The 20,381-nt window shown below is 45.1% G+C and overlaps 1 protein-coding gene across 1 annotated transcript in view; it reads right to left on the bottom strand.

The window, feature by feature from the left end:
* LOC139317752 (protein PALS2-like) overlaps positions 1-20,381 on the bottom strand; it is a 162,999-nt gene that overhangs the window by 701 nt on the left and 141,917 nt on the right. The window contains 1 exon segment of the mRNA XM_070944819.1: positions 81-237. Within this exon segment, the coding sequence (XP_070800920.1) occupies positions 81-237 (157 nt within the window).

Genomic DNA, 20,381 nt, shown 5'->3' with positions numbered 1-20,381 from the left:
AAGGAGAGGAATCTGAAGATGGCCAGTAGTATACTAGGCACAACTTTAATCATGTTGATAAAACAAACTAGTCTGCTCACACATATTTAAAAAAATAATTTCCCTTTCTGTTAGAGGCTTGGTTGTAATTCCTTCATCAACCACAGCTTTGTGCATTGCACACAGTGTTTCAAGTTCTGGAGCAGAAATAAAAACTACATAGGGCATAAACTCTGATGTCCACAACACTTTAAGTGCCTGGAGAGAAAAGAATTAAGTTACCCTCTCATATTATTTTTTATTTTTTTGGATATTAGGCAGTATCAGTGTAAGCAACTTTACTATTATGCAGATCTTTATGGTAGCCCATATCTTTCTCTATTTAATACTCAGTGTGTTTCAGGTCCTTTCAATCAAGCAATGCCATCTATTGGGACACAGGAAGTGTGCTTTCTTTGTTGCAGCACCTACTGTACCCTCTGGAATTATATGCCCCCAGAGATTCATATAACTGCCAGCCTGATGATGTTCTGGAAGTCTTTAAAACCTTGGCTCTTTTCCCAGGGTCTTTGTGGAATCTTGTTATTGGTGGTGGTGAGATAGGGAATATGGTTGTCAAAATGTGTCAGAGATTTTCTTTGTATTGTTTTTCTGTTATTTAAACTGTAAGCTGCCCAAAGTTACTCTAGAGTCAGGTAGACTCTAAATCTAAGTATATTTTAATTCAGTTTTACATTTCTCAAAATGATTAGCAACTAATGATATTTTTATTTACTTATGTTTATATCTCACTATAATTTAACACTCAGTCGTGCATGCATTACACACACACACACAGAGTATATCTTAATTACATTTCAGCTATTTCTATACATATGAGTGAAAATAGCATTAGAAATATTTTAATATTAATTTCATTTAAAAAATGAAAGTGCAAATAAAAAGTGACTTGCCATACATCAAAAAGAATGCAAGGTAGTCAGTTTGGTGTATGGGTTAAAGCACCAAGCTAGAAACTGGGAGACTGTGAGTTCTAGTCCCACCTTAGGCACAAAGCCAGCTGGAAGACCTTGGGCCAGTCACTCGCTCAGCCCTGGGAAGGAGGCAATGGAAAACCTCTTCTGCCAAAAAAATTGCAGGGGCCTGTCCAGTCAGTCACCAGGAGTCAACACTGACTCAAAGGCTGTTAGGTGTTTTGTGCCAGCCATGGCAGTCTCTTCAAAGGCCACCAGATGGGGGCAAAGAGGCACCTTTGATCCCACTGGTGGGTCAAGGGGCTCCAGCCCCTGCAGCCCCATTGGGGAGATGTCAGCCTCCGCCTTTACTGCTTTGGCTGCCATAAGAAACGGGTGGGAGAGAATTCGAGAGCGTGGGGGGGGGAAGCGTGCTGGAGGATTTTTGAAGAAACGAAACCTAATCTCCGAAGTGGCTATCGGGTCAACCGTCATCGCGTTCCTGATTGATGACGATGCCAGACATGCTTCCACCTGACTTTAGTTTCAGCTTTTCCTTGGTAGCGTTCACTTCATTTTCTAGTAAAAGTACATTACTCTATAAATAATGGAGTTTGGCTTATTCTTTCCTGGACTTTGAAGGAAGCACACCTGACATTAAGCTGAAACTCACTCCAGTCATCCCGGATAACCACCGAGGGGACTGAGATCCAGATCATGTCGGACCATGAAGGTGAAGAAGAACAGATGGGAGCATCGGGTTCTACGATGCCTTCACTTCAAGCAGAGAAAGAGGTTGCCGAATGGTTGGAAAAACTCCGGCTGAGAGAGGAGCCTGAAGAATCCAGATGGTCGAAAGGAGTAGGAAGGCTGCCGGACTGGGGGGGGGACCCCCCAGGGAGTAACCAGCTCCAGACCCCCTAAGAGAGAGGTGGTGTGGCTGCAAGAGCAAAAGGAAAGCCTCATGTTGGCACAGGCATTGCAACTCCTCCGTGATGTTGAAGAAAGCCGGAAAAGCCGTGAGTCTTATGGGTTCCCTGTGGAGAAGGGAGGAGACGGCCCCAGGGGGGAGCTGGAAGAAACAGCCTGTGGGGGAGAGGATGAGGAAGCTGAGGAAAGAACATCTCAGGCTTCTGGAGCTCAAGTGAGGGATGCAGCAGGCCAGGGACCCCCAGCCTTGCAGCCCCCCCCCCCCCACAGACGTAAGAAACCAAAGATTCCCCCTCAACCGGGAAATATGATGGGAATCCGAAGACCTTGGGGTTTTTTTTTGACTCAAGTGTGGAACCACATGCAGGACTGGGGGGAGGACTACTTATCAGATGCTGCTCGAGTGAGATGCGTCACGAACGTCTTAGAGGGAGCAGCAGCTGACTGGATGGTGGTCCTCCACAATAATAACTCCCCCTTGCTGAGAAACTACAACCAGTTCATGGGGGCTCTTAGGAGGCGGTTTGAAGACCACCTAGCTGAACGGAAAGCAAGACTCAGAATGAAGGGCATCCAGCAAGGCCGGAGATCAGTGGCAGAATATACCCAAGAATTTCGCGAGCTGGCACCCTACATGACAGGGTGGTCAGAAGCGGCTCTACTGGAGAGCTTCAAAGATGGGCTGAATGAAGAGATATACAAGGACTGTAGAGGCCGGGGGGGTCCCTGAAGACTTGCAGAGTTGGTATATAGTAGCTGAGGATGTGGAGATCGAGCTGGCCCGAAGCTGACTCCGAGGGGGACGTGCAGGAGACCCGTCATCCTCCTTTCACCATAAAGAAGAACCTAAGATGGCCGAGGGGAAAGTGGAATTCAAACTGAAGTCGAAGCTCTTCACCTGTTTCAAATGTGGGAAGGAAGGACATCGGGCTGCCGAATGTTTCTCCAAACCAGTACCAAAGGCCACTGGCTTGGGACCAAAGAAGGCTGACAAACCACCCACAAAAACCCGCGGCACTGCCCTGAAAGGAGAAGTCGTTGAGTTTGCTCCCCGAAACAAGGGTGAGCTGGGAACTCCGACCACCGCCACCGACAGCGAGACGGACTCCGACTCCGACGATCTGGTGAGTCACACAGAGGACCCCATGCTCATCCCCGTAGAAATAAGGGTGCCATCCACAGGGACACAAGCGCAGATGTTAGCCCTATTAGACTCTGGGTGCACCAGGTGCATAATCAGCCCGAAGGTGGTGGAGAAGATGGGCCTGAGACTAAAAACGTTAAAAAGGCCCATTGACCAAACCCATTGAAATGCAGTTGGGGGATCATGTAGAGAGTCTCAGATTTATTGTGGCCCCTGACATGGAACGACCCCTCATACTTGGGCTGCCTTGGCTCCGTAGATGGAACCCACGGGTTAATTGGAAGACGGGGGTCTTGCGTATTCACACTGGAAAACCGAAATTAGAGAGGGAACCCCCCCCCCAAAGGACAGGATAGAAATCTGAATGCGATTTGTGTGGAAAACGCTTACCCCCTACCACTCATGAAGGACATGCTATCTCACCTAGGAAAAGGGAAAATCTTCACCAAACTTGACTTACGGGAGGCATATTACTGAGTGAGAATTAAAGAGGGGGATGAATGGAAGACAGCGTTTAGTTGCCCGCTTGGATGTTTCCAGTTTAGAGTGCTCCCGTTTGGACTACAGGGAGCCCCTGCTGTGTTCATGCAATTGATTAACGAAGTACTGCATGAGCACCTGTTTAAGGGGGTCCTGGTCTACTTGGACGACATTCTTATCTACTCAGAGAACATGGACGACCATGTGAAGTTGGTGCGAACAGTCCTGAAAAAACTCAGGGCTGCTGAACTATATGCCAAACTTTCTAAGTGCAAGTTCCATCAAAGCAAAATTGACTATCTTGGATATCGCATATCGCATGAGGGGATAGAGATGGACCCTGGAAAGGTTCGGGTCATATTGGAATGGGCCGCCCCACGCACCCACAAACAACTACAGAGTTTCCTGGGATTTGCGAATTTCTATAGACAGTTTATCCCCTCATTTGCAAAAATTGCACTGCCAATAACAAATCTTCTGAAAACTAAAGGTGAGGCAAAACCAAGGCCCTCTTGAATGGACTATGGACTGTGAAGCAGCCTTCGAAAAGTTGAAACAATTGTTTGCTGCTGAACCAGTCCTCAAACATCCAGACATGGAAGAGCCTTTTGTAGTACAGGCTGACGCGAGCGACATAGCTGTGGGAGCAGTGCTTATGCAAAAGAACACAGAAGGGGAATTACAACCCTGTGCTTACACGTCCCGTAAATTATCAGAAACCGAGAGAAGATGGGCCATATGGGAAAAAGAGGCTTTTGCGGTGTGATGGGCATTGTTAATATGGAGACAATTTCTGGAAGGAGCAAAGCATCCTTTTGAAGTTTGGACTGATCATAAAAATCTGGAGGCGTTGAAAAGACTGCGTAAACTGTCACCAAAGCAAGCTCGTTGGGCCCAGCATTTCAACCGCTTCAATTTCACTCTACGCTACATTCCTGGTGGAAAGAACTTCATGGCAGATGCACTTTCCAGATTGCCTCAATACAACAGTACCAAGAAAGAAGTGGTTCGACCCATCATCCCTTCGACACAACTGGCAGCGCCAATGACTACCAGAGCGCAGGCGAGGGCCGATCTGGCCCTTTCGGGCGACCTACTTCAGAAACTGCAAGAAGCCCTAAAAACTGACGAATGGTTTAAAACCCATTCAAATGAATGTACACTCCGTGATGGTCTAGCTTGGATAGGGGCAAAATTGTATGTCCCTGATAGTTTAAGACTAACAGTATTACAGTACGCTCATGATGCCAAAGCAGTGGGACACTTTGGGTTTGTTAAAACTCTACATCTTGTTAAAAGACAATTTTGGTGGCCTGCCCTCAAAAAGGACATAGAGGCATATGTGGCTAGTTGTCCGGTGTGTGCCTCAGCTAAAAGACCTCCGGGGAAGCCACCCAGTTTACTGCAGAGTGTGGCAAGGCCGGATGCCCCTTGGAAGGAAATATCCATGGATTTTATTGTTGACCTACCAGAGAGTGAAGGGTGCACGGTCATTTGGGCAGTAACGGATTTGTTTTCCAAACAAGTGCACTTCATCCCCTGCTCTAAAATCCCTTCAGCTAAAACTCTTGCAAAACTGTTTATTCGTCATATTTACCGATTACATGGAGCTCCAAAACGTATAATTTTGGACAGGGGTGTACAGTTTACTTCCAACTTTTGGAAGGAGTTTTTAAGGTTGATAGGCTCCGCCCAAGGGCTAAGCTCCGCCCACCACCCCCAGACTAATGGGGCTTGTGAGAGAACCAATGCCGTGTTAGAACAGTACCTGAGATGTTATGTAAATTACCAGCAAGACAACTGGGTGGACCTATTGCCATTTGCGGAGGTGGCATACAACAACTCCATACATAGCAGCACCGGGTTCACTCCGTTTAAGGTAACATCTGGTCAGGAATTTGTGCCAATCCCCGAGCTACCACAAGACACCCCACAAAACCCATTTTTGATTGAGTGGATCGAACAGCTACGGAGCACTTGGGCCGTAACTCGAAAAGCCCTAGATGATGCACACCGAGCGCATAAGACCCAAGCTGATAAAAAACGGTCCCCGGCACATGTGTATAAAGTGGGTGACAGGATTTATCTTTCCACCAAATACTTACAGACTTCACAGAAATCAAAAAAGCTTGGACCCAAGTATGTGGGTCCTTTCCTGGTCACTAGACTTATTAATCCAGTAACAGTTGAATTGGAGTTGCCAAAAACTTTGAGACGAATCCACCCTGTGTTTCATGTTAGCTTGTTGAAACCAGAACACTCATCCCCTTTACGACCGGACCAAGATTCCCCTCCAGTCCCCATACTGATAGAAGGGGAACAACATTTTGAAGTCAAAGAAATTTTAGACTCTAGGAAGCACCACGGTAAAGTGCAATATCTGGTGGCCTGGAAACATTTTCCTTTGTCTCAAGCTGAGTGGGTGAACAAACGTGATGTCCGGGCACCAAAGAAAGTACAGTTGTTTCATACCAAATATCCTGATAAACCTTAATGTCTGTATGGCAATTTTTCTTTTCTTCCTTTTCTTTTCCCTGTTTAGGACTAACGTCTTTTCTCCGGAGGGGCCGAATGTCAGCCTCCGCCTTTACTGCTTTGGCTGCCATAAGAAACGGGTGGGAGAGAATTCGAGAGCATGGGGGGAAGCGTGCTGGAGGATTTTTGAAGAAACGAAACCTAATCTCCGAAGTGGCTATCGGGTCAACCATCATCGCGTTCCTGATTGATGACGATGCCAGACGTGCTTCCACCTGACCTCTGGAAGACCTTTGGATTGGGTGATTGATGATGGACAGTGGGAGGGGATGCTTTCTATATGCAACTTTCGCACCTATTGCTTTAGTTTCAGCTTTTCCTTGGTAGCGTTCACTTCATTTTCTAGTAAAAGTACATTACTCTATAAATAATGGAGTTTGGCTTATTCTTTCCTGGACTTTGAAGGAAGCACACCTGACAGGAGAGTTAATGGTCCTCTGGCCCCCTCACACATTGGTAAGGGAGGGGCCAGGGGCCCCTATAAAATCCCCTGCACAGGGGCTGCTCCCTGCCTTCTGCTTTTGCCTTTTGTCCTTTTTCCCTTTTTTCCTGCTTTTGTTCTAGTCTCCTATGGGACTGACCCATGGGCTCAATCCAGGCACGGATGCCTCCATGCCTGGGACCTTATTTTACTCTACTTTTACTTCTAAATAAAGACTTAATTTGATTGCATCCTTGCGTGCTGACCTTTTCTTGGAAGCATCCTCAACGAGCCATCGTTCTTTGTGAGATCCCTCACAAAGTGGTAGCCGAGGATGGTTTGAGGCAACGCTTCCAAGCCAGCAGAAGCAAGATGCCAGGAGGTTCCAGCAAGAACTCCCAAGAGATGGATGGCAGGACTTCCCCGGTCATGACCAGGAGTCTCCAAGCAAGGTTGGCAGCCCTGCATCCAGTCCCTGATGCGAGCTTCGATCCAGAGGAGGGTGCAGAAGATCTCTATGCCCCCAGAGGACCCAGCGGAATGCAAGGGACCCCTTCGCACATTTCCTTGCAGCTGCAAGCCACAGAGGAAGGCGTGGAAGGCCAGCAGTCCACCCAGGACTGCCAGGACACTGGGGATGCGGCCAGGGACCAGGCCACCCCCAGCGTGGACCAGCTCACTGGTGAGGAATGCAGAGAGCTGCTAAGAACACTCCTGGCAACCCAAGGGACTCCAGGAGCCAAGCCATGTGGGACACCAGCGCAGGGGGCCTCTGGACACTGGGTAAGTCCTTCCCCAGCGCCCAAGAGGCTCCCCAACATGGCGGCCCCCAGGCCACCTACTCCAGCGAGGCTTGGTAGGCCTCAGCTAGGCCACGAGGCCCAGAAACCGATGGCAGCCAGCCAAAGCAGCATGCAAACTGCTTGCCCCCCCACCCCCACAGGCAAGCCTCGAAGTCTGCCGAGCCGCTCCTGCTGCAGCGGGCATCAGGGCTGCAATCCAAGTCCTGGTCGCAGCCCTGGAGGCCATGATGACCGCGGCCTCAACCTCAGGGGCAGCCAGCCTCCCTCAACACCCCCAGGGGACCAGCAAGGGGGGGCATCCAGTCTGGAGCCCCCCAGCCAGGACCCAGGCCTTCAGAGAGCCCCAGAAGAACCCCTGGGGGCTCCAGCCTTCCCAACACCCCCACCGAGGCAACGGAGGACTCACCTGGATGACTTCAGGGGCCCTCCAGCTGAGCCTCCCGCCTCCCAAGATGGCTGCCTCCTCCGGAGTCTTCAGGACCAGCGGTGGGCCCCTCCAGGCGATCCTCAGCATTTTCGGGCTTTTCCAGCCCCATCCTGCAGCCTTCGCCCCCTGGTAAGTATTCCAGTACCAGGGGGGCTTCCAGAAGACTCTTCAGAGCTCCACAGGCCTGGGCCCAGGCCTGGCCCTGAAGCACAGAGGGAGAGGTCCGCTCCCGTCGGCTCCTGGGCTGGAATGAGTTCTGAGCATGCTCAGTTGGCCCCATCTGAAAAGGAGAAAAATAATCAGAGAAAAATACCTACACCGGCCAGCAGAGGGATCCCTCTTCCATTTACTTCAATGGAACCCAAGAAGAGATACCTTGGACAGCAAAATACATCAGCATTTTCTGCCCCAGCTGTGTCTGTTCTCCCAAATAACTTTCAGAAATTACATCTGGGAGGGGAAAATTTTAACATATGGAATAAAGAGGTACAGGTATGTCTCTTAAAAGAGGGGACCCTAGAAATGGTTTTAGACCCCCCACCTTTCCCTTGGGGACCTAAAGAAGAGTGGTACCACAGGAGAGCCTATACCACTCTACTGAGCTCACTGGATGCTAAATTGTACCCTAGCATTCCAGATGGGCTCACAGCTGGTGAAATTTGGGGGTTGTTATATAGCTTATTTAATAGTGATAGCTTGGGCTCCACCACAAGACTCACAACGGAGTTCTATAACACCAAGCTAAAATTTGGGGCTAGCATGGCTGAGCACCTGGGAAAGTTGAAGGCACTCAGGGCAGAGCTGGTGCTCAGGGACTACCCTGTGACTGAGGCCAACATGATCACCGTCATTCTGGCATCCCTGGACAAAAGTTGGGGCAATTTTATTGTCTCACTAGAGGGAACCAGAAAGGAAGCCATGACTCTGTCCTACCTCACAGGGAGGCTCAATGAGGAAGACAGGAGGCGTAGAGATGCGGGAGAGTACACCAGGGCCACAACTCATCACATCAACAGAAGGCACCAGAGTTCAGAGCAGGTTAACGCTCTACCCAAGTGTTTCATCTGTGGCTCTGAGGAGCATCTGAAGAAGGACTGCCCCCATTACCAGCAAGGACCTAAGTGTGGTTCCAATCAAGGAAGGAGCAGGGGGCAGAGAAGGGGGCCTGGTGGGGGCAAAGGTGGTGCTAAGGGCAATTTTGTGTATACTAGTTACCTCACCCCCGCTGCAAAGGCTGATGGCCCTACTGGCCTCTGGTTACTGGACTCTGGGGCTTCATCTCACATTGCTAACTTGAGGCAAGGCTTTAAGAGGTTAAGGAGAATTAACTCCTCCGTTAAGGTTGCAAATGGTAACAATGCTTTGGTTGTTGGGGAGGGCACTGTCTCTGTACCAGGGCTGGGCAATGTCGAAGGTGTATTACATGCTCCCTCTATAGCCAATAACCTGTTAAGCATAACCAAGCTATGTGATGATGGCAGGGTAGAGGTATTGTTTCGCAAAGGGGGAGGTCATGTCACTCGAGACAAAAGGGTCATTGGGAATGTTACCATTATAAATGGTTTGCCATATTTCTCCCCCGAGTACCCAGCCACAGGAGACAGCTCACAGGGTGCCACCCCAGAAGGGGCCTGCGCGCAGAGAGAGAGAAAGGCTCCACAGCCAGCTCCCAGGCTGTCAAAGATGCACAAGACTGAGACAGTTGCGCCCACGCCGCCTCAACCAGCACCACGGCCTTCCAAGGCTAATGCAGGCAAGAAACCTGAGCCTCAGCAGGCACCTAAGGCAGATAAGCCCAAAAAAGGGCCTAAGGTGCCAGCACCGCCCAAGGCAACCAGAGCCAAGGGGGTGTCAGTGGGAAAGCCGCTCCATACTAAATGTGCCCACCTTTTACATCGGAGGTTAGGCCATGCGAGCTTCCCAGTGGTTAAAAAGATGGGGGAATTCGCTGAGGGGATTCATCTCCAGGATTGTGAGGTGTTTCTGGACTGTGCCATCTGTAAGAGGGCAAAGAGGAAGGCTGCCCCAATAGCTAAGGTGTCACTGCATAAAACTCAATACCCATATCAATTAATACATGTTGATTTGGTTGGGCCATTTACACCATCCCTAGGAAAGAAGCAGTATTTCCTCACTGCCGTTGATGATTTCTCGAGGTATGGCCATGTGTATACCCTCACGGAAAAGTCTGAAGCCTTTGATGCCATAAAGTCACTGTACAACTACGTGGAAACTCAGTACAAGACCAAGATCGCACAGCTGCACAGCGACCAGGGGGCTGAGTTCATGTCCCGAAAGTTCCAGGACTGGGTAAGACATAAGGGCATACATCATTTTCGTACAGCGCCTTTTACACCTGCGCAGAACGGTGTGTCAGAAAAACGTAATTACATTCTGCAGACCATGGTGTGCAGCCTGATTGCGGATGCTGGGGTTGCAGAATCGTACTGGGCAGAGGCAGTACACTACGCCAACTACACCCTGAACTGCACCTGGAGCAGCGTTGTGAACCAGACCCCATATTTTCTGGTCCACGGTAGGAAGCCAAGTTTGGGACACTTGCGTGTGTTTGGCTCCTACGCTTGGGTGCACATCCCCGAGCAGCTGCGGAAGAAGGGGAGATCCGTCTCCCAGAGACTGAGGTTCTTGGGCTATGCCCCTGGCTCCAAGGCCTACCGATTCCTGGGAGACGGGGGCAGGACTGTGACCTCCCAATCTGCCTCCTTTGAAGAGGACTCCAATTGGATCCAGATCCACTCAAATGATCTGGGTCCATACATCAACCGGCCCAGCAAAGCCGCACCAACCATGACACCGCCTGAGACAACCATAGACCCTGTCACCGACGAGAGCGAGGAACAGGACGAGGAGGTCAGCCTACCTGGTCCAGATGAGGAGGATGAGCTGTCCAGTCCTGAGGGGGAAGACACGCCATCTTCACCTGACTCTTCGCCTCCAGCGATGCTCCAGAGGCCCATGATGCCCAATGCCTGGGACCGAGGGCCTCCACATCCCGGTCGTGAACAGCCAGTCGGCGAGGAACCTGCAGAGGAAAAGGGTGGTGAGTGGCAGGAGGTCAGAAGGTCAAAGCGGTCCAACAAGGGGGTCCCACCTAAGAGAATCGACATTGGACATGTCGCATCTGTCAACAGCATCGTGATCACCCCAAAGACTTTCTCTGACATATTCACCGGCACCTGTCATTGGCTGGCAAGAAGGGGAATTGTTAGGTGTTTTGTGCCAGCCATGGCAGTCTCTTCAAAGGCCACCAGATGGGAACAAAGAGACACCTTTGATCCCACTGGTGGGTCAAGGGGCTCCAGCCCCTGCAGCCCCATTGGGGAGAGTTAATGGTCCTCCGGCCCCCTCACACATTGGTAAGGGAGGGGCCAGGGGCCCCTATAAAAACCCCTGCACAGGGGCTGCTCCCTGCCTTCTGCTTTTGCCTTTTGTCCTTTTTCCCTTTTTCCCTGCTCTTGTTCTAGTCTCCTATGGGACTGACCCATGGGCTCAATCCAGGCATGGATGCCTCCATGCCTGGGACCTTATTTTACTCTACTTTTACTTCTAAAGAAAGACTTAATTTGATTGCATCCTTGCGTGCTGACCTTTTCTTGGAAGCATCCTCAACGAGCCATCGTTCTTCATGAGATCCCTCACAAAGGCACCCTTCCCCTTGCCCCCACAAAAGTCTTTTATTGGAATGGACTGTCAAAAGCCCAGGTTTCTTCTAAACCAAGAATATGCATGTCCCAATTTGGGCTCAGAGCTAGATCAAATTTTGAAGGATACTTAAGGGCAGGATGAAGGATCCACTCACAAAACTGAGTGGAGGTAGGGCAGCAATTAAATTAATACTAACTTCCCTCCCTTCTCCAAACTTTTAATTATTGTAATTTGAGTTCTTTTGAAATAAATTTCCAATATAGGTATGCACAGTCATGTGAAAAAGAAAGTACAGTACCCTCTTTGAGTTATATGGTTTTACCCATCAGGACATAGTAAAAATAATCTCCTTAGCAGTTCTTAAAAGAGGGTAAATACAACCTCAGATGAACAACAACACATGACATATCACATCATGGTATCATTTATTTCACAAAAAGAAAGCCAAAAGGGAGAAGCCATGTGGGAAAAACTAAGTACACCTTATGATTCAATAGCTTGTAGAACCACCATTAGCAGCAATAACTTGAAGTAATCTTTTTCTGTATGACTTTTATCAGTCTCTCACATTGTTATGGAGGAATTTTGGCCCACTTTTCTTTACAACATTGCTTCAGTTGACTGAAGTTTGTGGGCATTTGTTTATGTACAGCTGTCTTGAGGTCTTGCCACAGCATTTTAATTAGGTTGAGGTCTGGACTTTGACTGGGCCATTGCAACACCTTGATTCTTTTCTTTTTCAGCCATTCTGTTGTAGATTTGCTGGTGTGTATGGAATCATTGTCCTGTTGCATGACCCAATGTTGGCCAACCTTTAGCTATCGGACAGATGGCCTCACATTTGACTCTAGAATACTTTGGTATACAGAAGAGTTCATGGTTGACTCAATGACTGCAAGGTGCCCAGGTCCCATGGCTGCAAAATAAGTCGGGCAACCCTTCGAAACAAACCATACTTGTTCAGTCTTTTTCTAATTGTAGTGTCATGAACTTGCTAATTGAGGCCTGTAGAGTCTGAGGTGTAACTCTTGGGATTTTTTTGCAATTTCTCTGAGCATTGCATGGTCTGATCTTGGGGTGAATTTGCTGGGATGTCCCCTCCTGGGAAGATTGGCAACTGTCTTGAATGTTGTCCACTTGTGAATAATCTTCCTCACTGTAGAATGACAGACTTTAAATTGTCTGGAAATGGCCTTATAACTCTTCTCAGACTGATGGGCAGCAACAATTGCTTCTCTAAGATCATTGCTGCTGTCTTTAACTTTGGCATTGTGTTAACACACACCTCAATGCTGGAGACCATCAAACTCCTAAAAAATTTGGCTTTTATAATGGTAGTCACACTTGCTGATGAACAATTAGAATAGAATAACAGAGTTGGAAGGGACCTTGGAGATCTTCTAGTCCAACCCCCTGCCCAGGCAGGAAACCCTACACCACTTCAGACAAATGGTTATCCAACATCTTCTTAAAAATTTCCAGTGTTGGAGCATTCACAACTTCTGCAGGCAAGTTCTTCCACTTATTAATTGTTCTATCAGAAAATTTCTCCTTAGTTCTAAGTTGCTTCTCTCCTTGATTAGTTTCCACCCATTGCTTCTTGTTCTACCCTCAGGTGCTTTGGAGAATAGTTTGACTCCCTCTTCTTTGTGGCAACCCCTGAGATATTGGAAGACTGCTATCATGTCTCCCCTAGTCCTTCTTTTCATTAAACTAGACATACCCAGTTCCTGCAACCGTTCTTCATATGTTTTAGCCTCCAGTCCCCTAATGATCTTTGTTGCTCTTCTCTGCACTCTTTCTAGAGTCTCAACATCTTTTTTACATTGTGGCGACCAAAACTGAATGCAATATTCCAAGTGTGGTCTTACCAAGGCATTATAAAGTGGTATTAACACTTCACGTGATCTTGATTCTATCCCTCTGTTTATGCAGCCCAGATGTCAGGCTTCGGTGCTATCTTAAATAAACTTCATTCTCAAACGCAAAGTCTCTAATGAATCTATTTTATTTAAGAATAGAAAAAAAACCCGACATGCCTGAACTCTGGTTGCAGCCAAACTGGCCCCTCCTTCCAACACCCTCCCCTTCTGCTCTCCAACCCCAATGTCCCATTGGCCATCATGCAGATCCATCTCTTCGTCTCGGCACGTTCGTTTCACAGGAATTTGCCCCCCCACCCTCCGTCACCCAGGTAACACTATCTGTAGTATGCAGAAAACTAGGTAAAAGTTCATCTCAGCAATAAATCAACGCTTCTGCTCTCTGTTTCATTTCATTCATGTCAGCGCTGGAAGAGAGCCTAATTTGGAACGCTAACATCCAGCCCCTCTCCCCTCACTTCTGCGACGTAACCTGCCCCATAGGGAAAACACAACAAGATAAATATCATTAGCCCCTCCTTTGCTGCGCACCCCCCCTCCCGGCTTTCCCGGGTGGTCTGCATGGAATTTTGCTATAAGGCGGTCAGCTTGGATGTTTGCGCTCTTCACCCAGGAAGCCTCTGACAATGGGTAGCCCTTCCATTTAATTAAGTACTGGAGGTGCCCCCTGTGCCATCTTGAATCAAGAATTCGCTGCATTTCATAGTGCGTTTGGCCCCCAACAACCAGGGGCCCAGGGGGTTCACGTGGCGTCGGCCTTAAAGTAGAACCCACTACAGGTTTCATGCACTACGAAGTGCAGCGAATTCTTGATTCAAGATGGCACAGGGGGCGCCTCCAGTACTTAATTAAATGTTATAAAGAAAATAAAACATCTAACTATCTAAATAATTACATTTTGGCAACGTTCCTGCCGGCTACCTCTCAGCAGCCGGACTTCTTTGGCAAGAGAACAAAGAAAAGTGTGAAGTAGAAAGAAAGGAATGCGGACACGCGTAGTTAGCTTACTGATAAGAAGTTTGGCAAGCTACGGAAAGTCTTAAAGTCCAAAAATATGAGCTCATCTGGTAAATACAAAAACACAGTGACAACCCCTTCTTTTGCCAGTTGAGCGAATATCAGGTACATCATCAAATGAGGCACATCTTCTTACGCAGATACTCGTGTTGAGCTGCTGGAAGCGGTTTGTTGAGCATGTCTGCAATCTGATCATGTGTAGATACATACTGCAATTTAACAAAACCTTTTTTCACTAATTGTTTTATGTTTTGATAACGGATGTCAATGTGTCTGGACCTAGAACCTGTGAAATGTGATTCAGAAATATAAACCACCGATTCATTGTCTTCCATCATGGTGATCGGTCAGATCGAATGTGTCCAGATATCTGTGACCAAAGCATCAAACCAAGTTAGAGAATTACATGCATCTGAAACACAAGCATATTCAGCTTCAGTAGATGAACAAGAAACAAAATTCTGTTTACGTACTTGCCAATAAACAGGACATCCATTTAAGAACATCATATAACCTGAAGTACTTTTACGTGATTTCTTATCACTTGCCCAATCAGAATCTGCATAACAACATAATTCTGCATAATCAGTATGTGTTGGTTCTAACAATAACTTCATGTGTTTAGTGTGCTTTAGGTATCTCAATAATTTCTTTTTTTTTTTTATTTTTTTTTATTGAAAAAGTTTTTAAAAACAAACATATTTTCCCCACAACCCCTCACAACCCCCACAACCCCCCCCTCCCCCTCCCCGACTTCCCAGAGCAGAACACAAGGTATTTCTATTGATCTTTAACAATAATCTAAATTGCATAACCAATCATTAAACTAACATCCCTAAAAAAAAAAATTCTTAACCCCCCATATATAAAATCCTATTTCTTAAACATAATACTTCTAATGTCACTTATATAACGCTTATACAAATAAAAAAAAATCATTCATAAGCTATTTGATATTTTTTGGTCTGATACTTATTTTGTATATAATCAATCCATCTTCTCCAGTCCTGTATGTACCTTTCTTGTGTGTGATCCTTCAGATATGCTGAAATTTTAGCCATTTCAGCTAAATTAGTTACTTTCAATATCCAGTCATCAATAGTAGGCAAAAAGTCCTTCTTCCAGTATTGTGCTACCAACAATCTTGCTGCTGTTATCAAGTTCAAAATCAATTTAGTCTCTGCAACTGTACAGTCCGTAGTTATACCCAGTAAAAACAACTGTGGAGTAAATTTCAGTCTCTTTTTAAGAATATTCTGCATCACCCACCAAATCTTTATCCAAAATGCTTTGATTTTTCTACAAGTCCACCATATATGATAATAAGTTGCATCATCACAGTCACATCTCCAACATTTAGCTTGCACATTAGAATACATACATGATAATTTTTTAGGATCTAAATGCCATCTATAAAACATTTTATAAAAATTTTCTCTTAAATTTTGTGCTTGTGTAAATTTCACATTTCTAATCCAAATCTTTTCCCAAGTTTCCATCATCACTGGCTCTTGAAAATTTTGTGCCCATTTAATCATACAGTCTTTAACCAATTCCGTCTCAGAATCTATTTCCAATAAAGCATTATACAACCTTTTAATATGCATTTGTTTTTGATCTCTAATTTGTTTTACCAAATTCTCCTCATTTTGCACAAAGCCAATTTTTTGATCTTCCTTCCATCTAGCTTGAAGTTGACCATACTGAAACCATGTATAAGTTATACCTTCTTCTCTCAGTATATCTAAAGATTTCAAATACATTACCCCCCTTTCCATAATAAGAAGCTCTTTATAAGTAATCACCTCCTGTTTTTGTTCTATACTTATATTTTCTATTGCATGTCTAGGATTTGCCCATAAAGGTATCTTATAATTTAACTTATATTGATATTTTTTCCAAACCCTTAACAAAGCATTTCTTAATATATGAACCTTAAATACTTTATCCACTTTTTTGTCATATAGCAAATAGGCATGCCATCCATATAACAAATCATAACCTTCTAAATTCAAAATTCTCCCCTCAGTTAGATTAAACCAATCACTGATTTGTGATAAAACCGCTGCTTCATAATATAATCTTAAATTAGGCATTTTGAGACCCCCTCTTTCACGTGTATCTTGTATAATTTTCATTTTTATTCTGGGTTTTTTCCCAGCCCAAATAAAAGTATTAACACCTTTCTGCCATTCTCTCAGATTTTCATCTTTCTTAAGCACAGGTATCATTTGGAACAGAAATAAAAATCTAGGTAAAACATTCATTTTAATTGCTGCAATTCTTCCCAATAAAGACAACTGTAATTTTTTCCAATTTTCCATATCCTTCTGTACCTTCTGCCAAAGTACCTCATAATTGTTTTTGTATAATTTTGTATTTGAAGCTGCTATATATACCCCTAGATATTTAACCTTTTTAACTATTTCAAAATCTGTTAATCTTGCTAATAATTTCTTAATGCATGTCCAATGAAACTGTTTTGCCTTACCTACGTGTCGAGATAAGAGATTAACACTAAGTGCAATGTCGGGTCTGGTCCAACTACTCATGTAAAACAGTGACCCAATAACTGAACGATAAAGTGTTTGATCCTCTAACTCAGGACTTGCTTCATGTGTCAAGTTGTGAAAATCTGTTTGCATGGGTGTCTTTGTTGTGTTAGCATCCTTCATGTTGCAATTGCTAAAGCAATTTTTACACTCTCAGTTCGGACTGTGGGTGAGTAGGTATTTGTGTAGTCCTCAGGATAACGTTGAGCGAAACCCTGAGCTACAAGTGTGGCCTTGTACAGTGACTCACCATTTGGCTTCTTTTTGATTCTGTAGACCCATCGAGTGCCAATGACCTTTTTAATTTGCTGGAGGTTTTGCAGGCGTAAACACTTTAAGTTTCTTTAGACTGTCCATTTCAACCTGCATTGCCTCATACCATTTGTCTTGCTCTGAATCAGGAAGATGTTTGATTTGCGTGAAATTATCAGGTGGAAGTGTAACATTGCAAATCAAAGGCAAGGGTGCTTTTGTCAATTGCCAAGAATATCGTTGTGGAGGGATCCCTTTTGTGGCCCTCTTGGAATGTCTCGGAACAACTGTCCAGTCTTCTTCTGCTTCGTCCTTGTCCTCACATTCGTCGCTAGCGTCAGCATCCATGGCTTGTGAAGACGGAACATCGGGTTGAGAAGAACTAGTGGAATCTTGATCATCAATTTGCGTGGCATCAGCAGTATCATCTCTAGGAAAATAAACTCCAGGATCATTGGAATGAATCCTGGACCAGTCAACATCTTCCTCAAAATTAGCAGATTGGGAAATCACAATTACATGTTTGGAGTCAATAAATTTGCTCCATTTTGAGTTATCATCAATGCCCATAAATCTCAGTCTCTTTACTGCTGGACCTCCTTTTCTTCTTTGAGCTAAGGGAATGTTCACCATAGCATATGAACCAAAAATATGGATGTTTTTGAGATCAGGCTTGTACCCGTACAACATGAAGAAAGGAGTCTGATTCATTACACTGCTCCAAGTACGGTTGACAATGTAATTTGCATATTTGATAGCTTCACCCCAGTATGGGTTACTAAGGTTGGCGTCTTCTAGGAGACAACGCATCATGGTTTGCAGTACCCCTTGTCGTCTTTCTACGACCCCATTATGAGCCGGTGTGTAAGGAGCCGACGTCTGATGAAGAATTCCATTCTTACGCATCCAGTCCTGGAAACGCTGAGACATGAATTCAGCACCACGATCACTCTGGATTCTGGCGATGCGAACTTGGTGTTGGGTAGAAACAAGAGCAGCAAAATCTTTAAAGATCTGAAAGGTCTCAGATTTTTCTTTCATAGGATATACATATCCATATCTAGAGTAATTATCAACAATTGTTAGAAAATATTTTCTACCACCAAGTGTTGGCGGGAAAGAACCAACTATGTCAGTGTGAACCAAATCAAAAATGCGTGTTGACAGGCATGTAGCGCGTTTGGGAATGGCTGCTGCTTTGGATTTGGCCTTTTTGCAGACAGCACAATCCAAAAACACCTTACACCCCTTTAGATCCAAACCTTTTGCGAACTCCGGCATCTTCCTAAGAACACGGAAACTGGCATGTCCCAATCTTCTATGCCATTTATGGATACACCTGGAATGCAAAGGTTTACCAATTAGTGAATTCTCAACATTAACATTTTTATGAGGAACCTCAGGCTTGCTCTGAGCAACCTGTTTCCTTATTTTCTTTTTGTTGGCTTTAGGAGCCTTTGGAGTAGCAACAGGATCTCTCACTGGAGCATCTCTCTCTGGGCCTGTGCTCTCCCTTTTTGGAGTTTGTATACTTGCCTGTGTTTGCGGTTTAGGCTTTGGCTTTAAGTAATAAACACCACCAATTAATATAGTTTCAGCAACAATATCTCCATTTTTAACTATGTAACTTGCTTTTTCAAGGTGGTGAACCTGGAACTTTAATGCTCTAGAAAAGTGACTCTGACTAAGCAAATTACTGGTTGCTGTTGGTATATAATAAACATCAGGAATGAATGCATCGAGCTCTTCAACATAAACAGTTCCTTTTCCTTTGACCTGACAAGGATGATTGGAAAAAGAATAAAGTTCATGTAGTTCAGGTTCAGGCTTGTGCATCTCTGTGAAAAGTTCCTTTCTGTAGGTAACATGCAACGCTGCACCACTGTCCAAAGATCACAGGAGTCGTCTGTCGTACTCTGGTTGAGGTTGTGGATCATTGGTTAAAGCCAATGTGGTGAGTGGAGCTTGCGAATCACGCCTGGGACCACGACGACCTTGTTTTCCGCCTCTGCCTCTGGAGTCTGTTCCTCTGGGCTGGTACGTGACGGGAGCTGGAACTCGTTGGGGACAATCCCGGGTGACATGTCCCACACGATCACAGATGTTGCATCTTGGCATCCTTGGAGTGTAGGTCCTTCCTCGGAAGGGGCGCCTAGCTGGAGCTCTTGATGCAGGTGGTCCTCTCAAATGTGGAGTGGCTAACATAAGTGCTTCTTCTTCAATTAAAAGTCTGCATACATTGTCCACTGTGCGTTGAGCAATAGGCACTTGGTTAATCTTTGTAATGGCATCTTTCCATCCATAATTCAATGAGTTAATAATAATGCTGATCATTTGAATATCATCAATATTGTAGCCTCTTTCTCTCAATTCTCTTCTGATTCCTTTCAGTTTGGTTAAATGTACTCCAATTTGTTCACCAGGTTTCAATCTCGAACCATGGAACTCAGACATGAGCAAACATGAAGATTCAATTGAAACAGGCCTGTAGCAATTTTCCAATTGGACCCAAATTTGTTGGGCTGTTGCATCAGGTGGAAAGGTAACCTGCAGTTCAGTATTCATGGACATCAATAATGTTGTGCAAGCTTAAAGACACACTAAATATCTATATAATCATTCATAACCTATCTGCAATTTCTTATTCCGATATTTGTTTTGAATATAATCTATCCACCTTCTCCAATCTCTTAAATATCTTTCATTTGAATGATTCTTCAGGTACGCCGAGATTTTTGCCATTTCCGCTAGATTTATAACTTTCATTGTCCACTCTTGGATTGTAGGTAAATCTTGCTTCTTCCAATATTGTGCCACCAACAGTCTTGCTGCAGTTATTAAATTCAAAATCAATTTAGTCTCTATAACTGTACAGTCCGTAACTATACCCAAAAGAAACAGCTGTGGTGTAAATTTCAACCTCTTTTTAAGAATATTTTGTAAAATCCACCAGATTTTAATCCAAAACGCTTTAACCTTTTTACATGTCCACCAAATGTGAAAATAAGTAGCATCCTCACAATTACATCTCCAACATTTTGGTTGTACATTCGGATACATACGAGATAACTTTTTTGGATCTAGATGCCATCTATAAAACATTTTATAAAAGTTCTCCCTTAAATTTTGCGCTTTGGTAAATTTCACATTTGTTACCCATATTTTCTCCCACGTTTCCATCATTATTGGCTGTTCAAAATTCTGCGCCCATTTTATCATACAGTCCTTAACTAGCTCTGTTTCCGAGTCCATCTCTATCAGTATATTATACAATCTTTTTATATGCATTGGGCTTTGATCTCTAATTTGTTTAATTAAATTTTCATCACTTTGTATAAC

This window comes from Pituophis catenifer, unplaced genomic scaffold (assembly GCF_029215685.1).
Source record: "Pituophis catenifer annectens isolate HBS135680 unplaced genomic scaffold, rPitCat1.0.hap2 SCAF_5, whole genome shotgun sequence".
In the NCBI taxonomy this organism is placed as follows: Eukaryota; Metazoa; Chordata; class Lepidosauria; order Squamata; family Colubridae; genus Pituophis; species Pituophis catenifer.
This window is presented reverse-complemented; position numbering and strand designations above follow the sequence as displayed.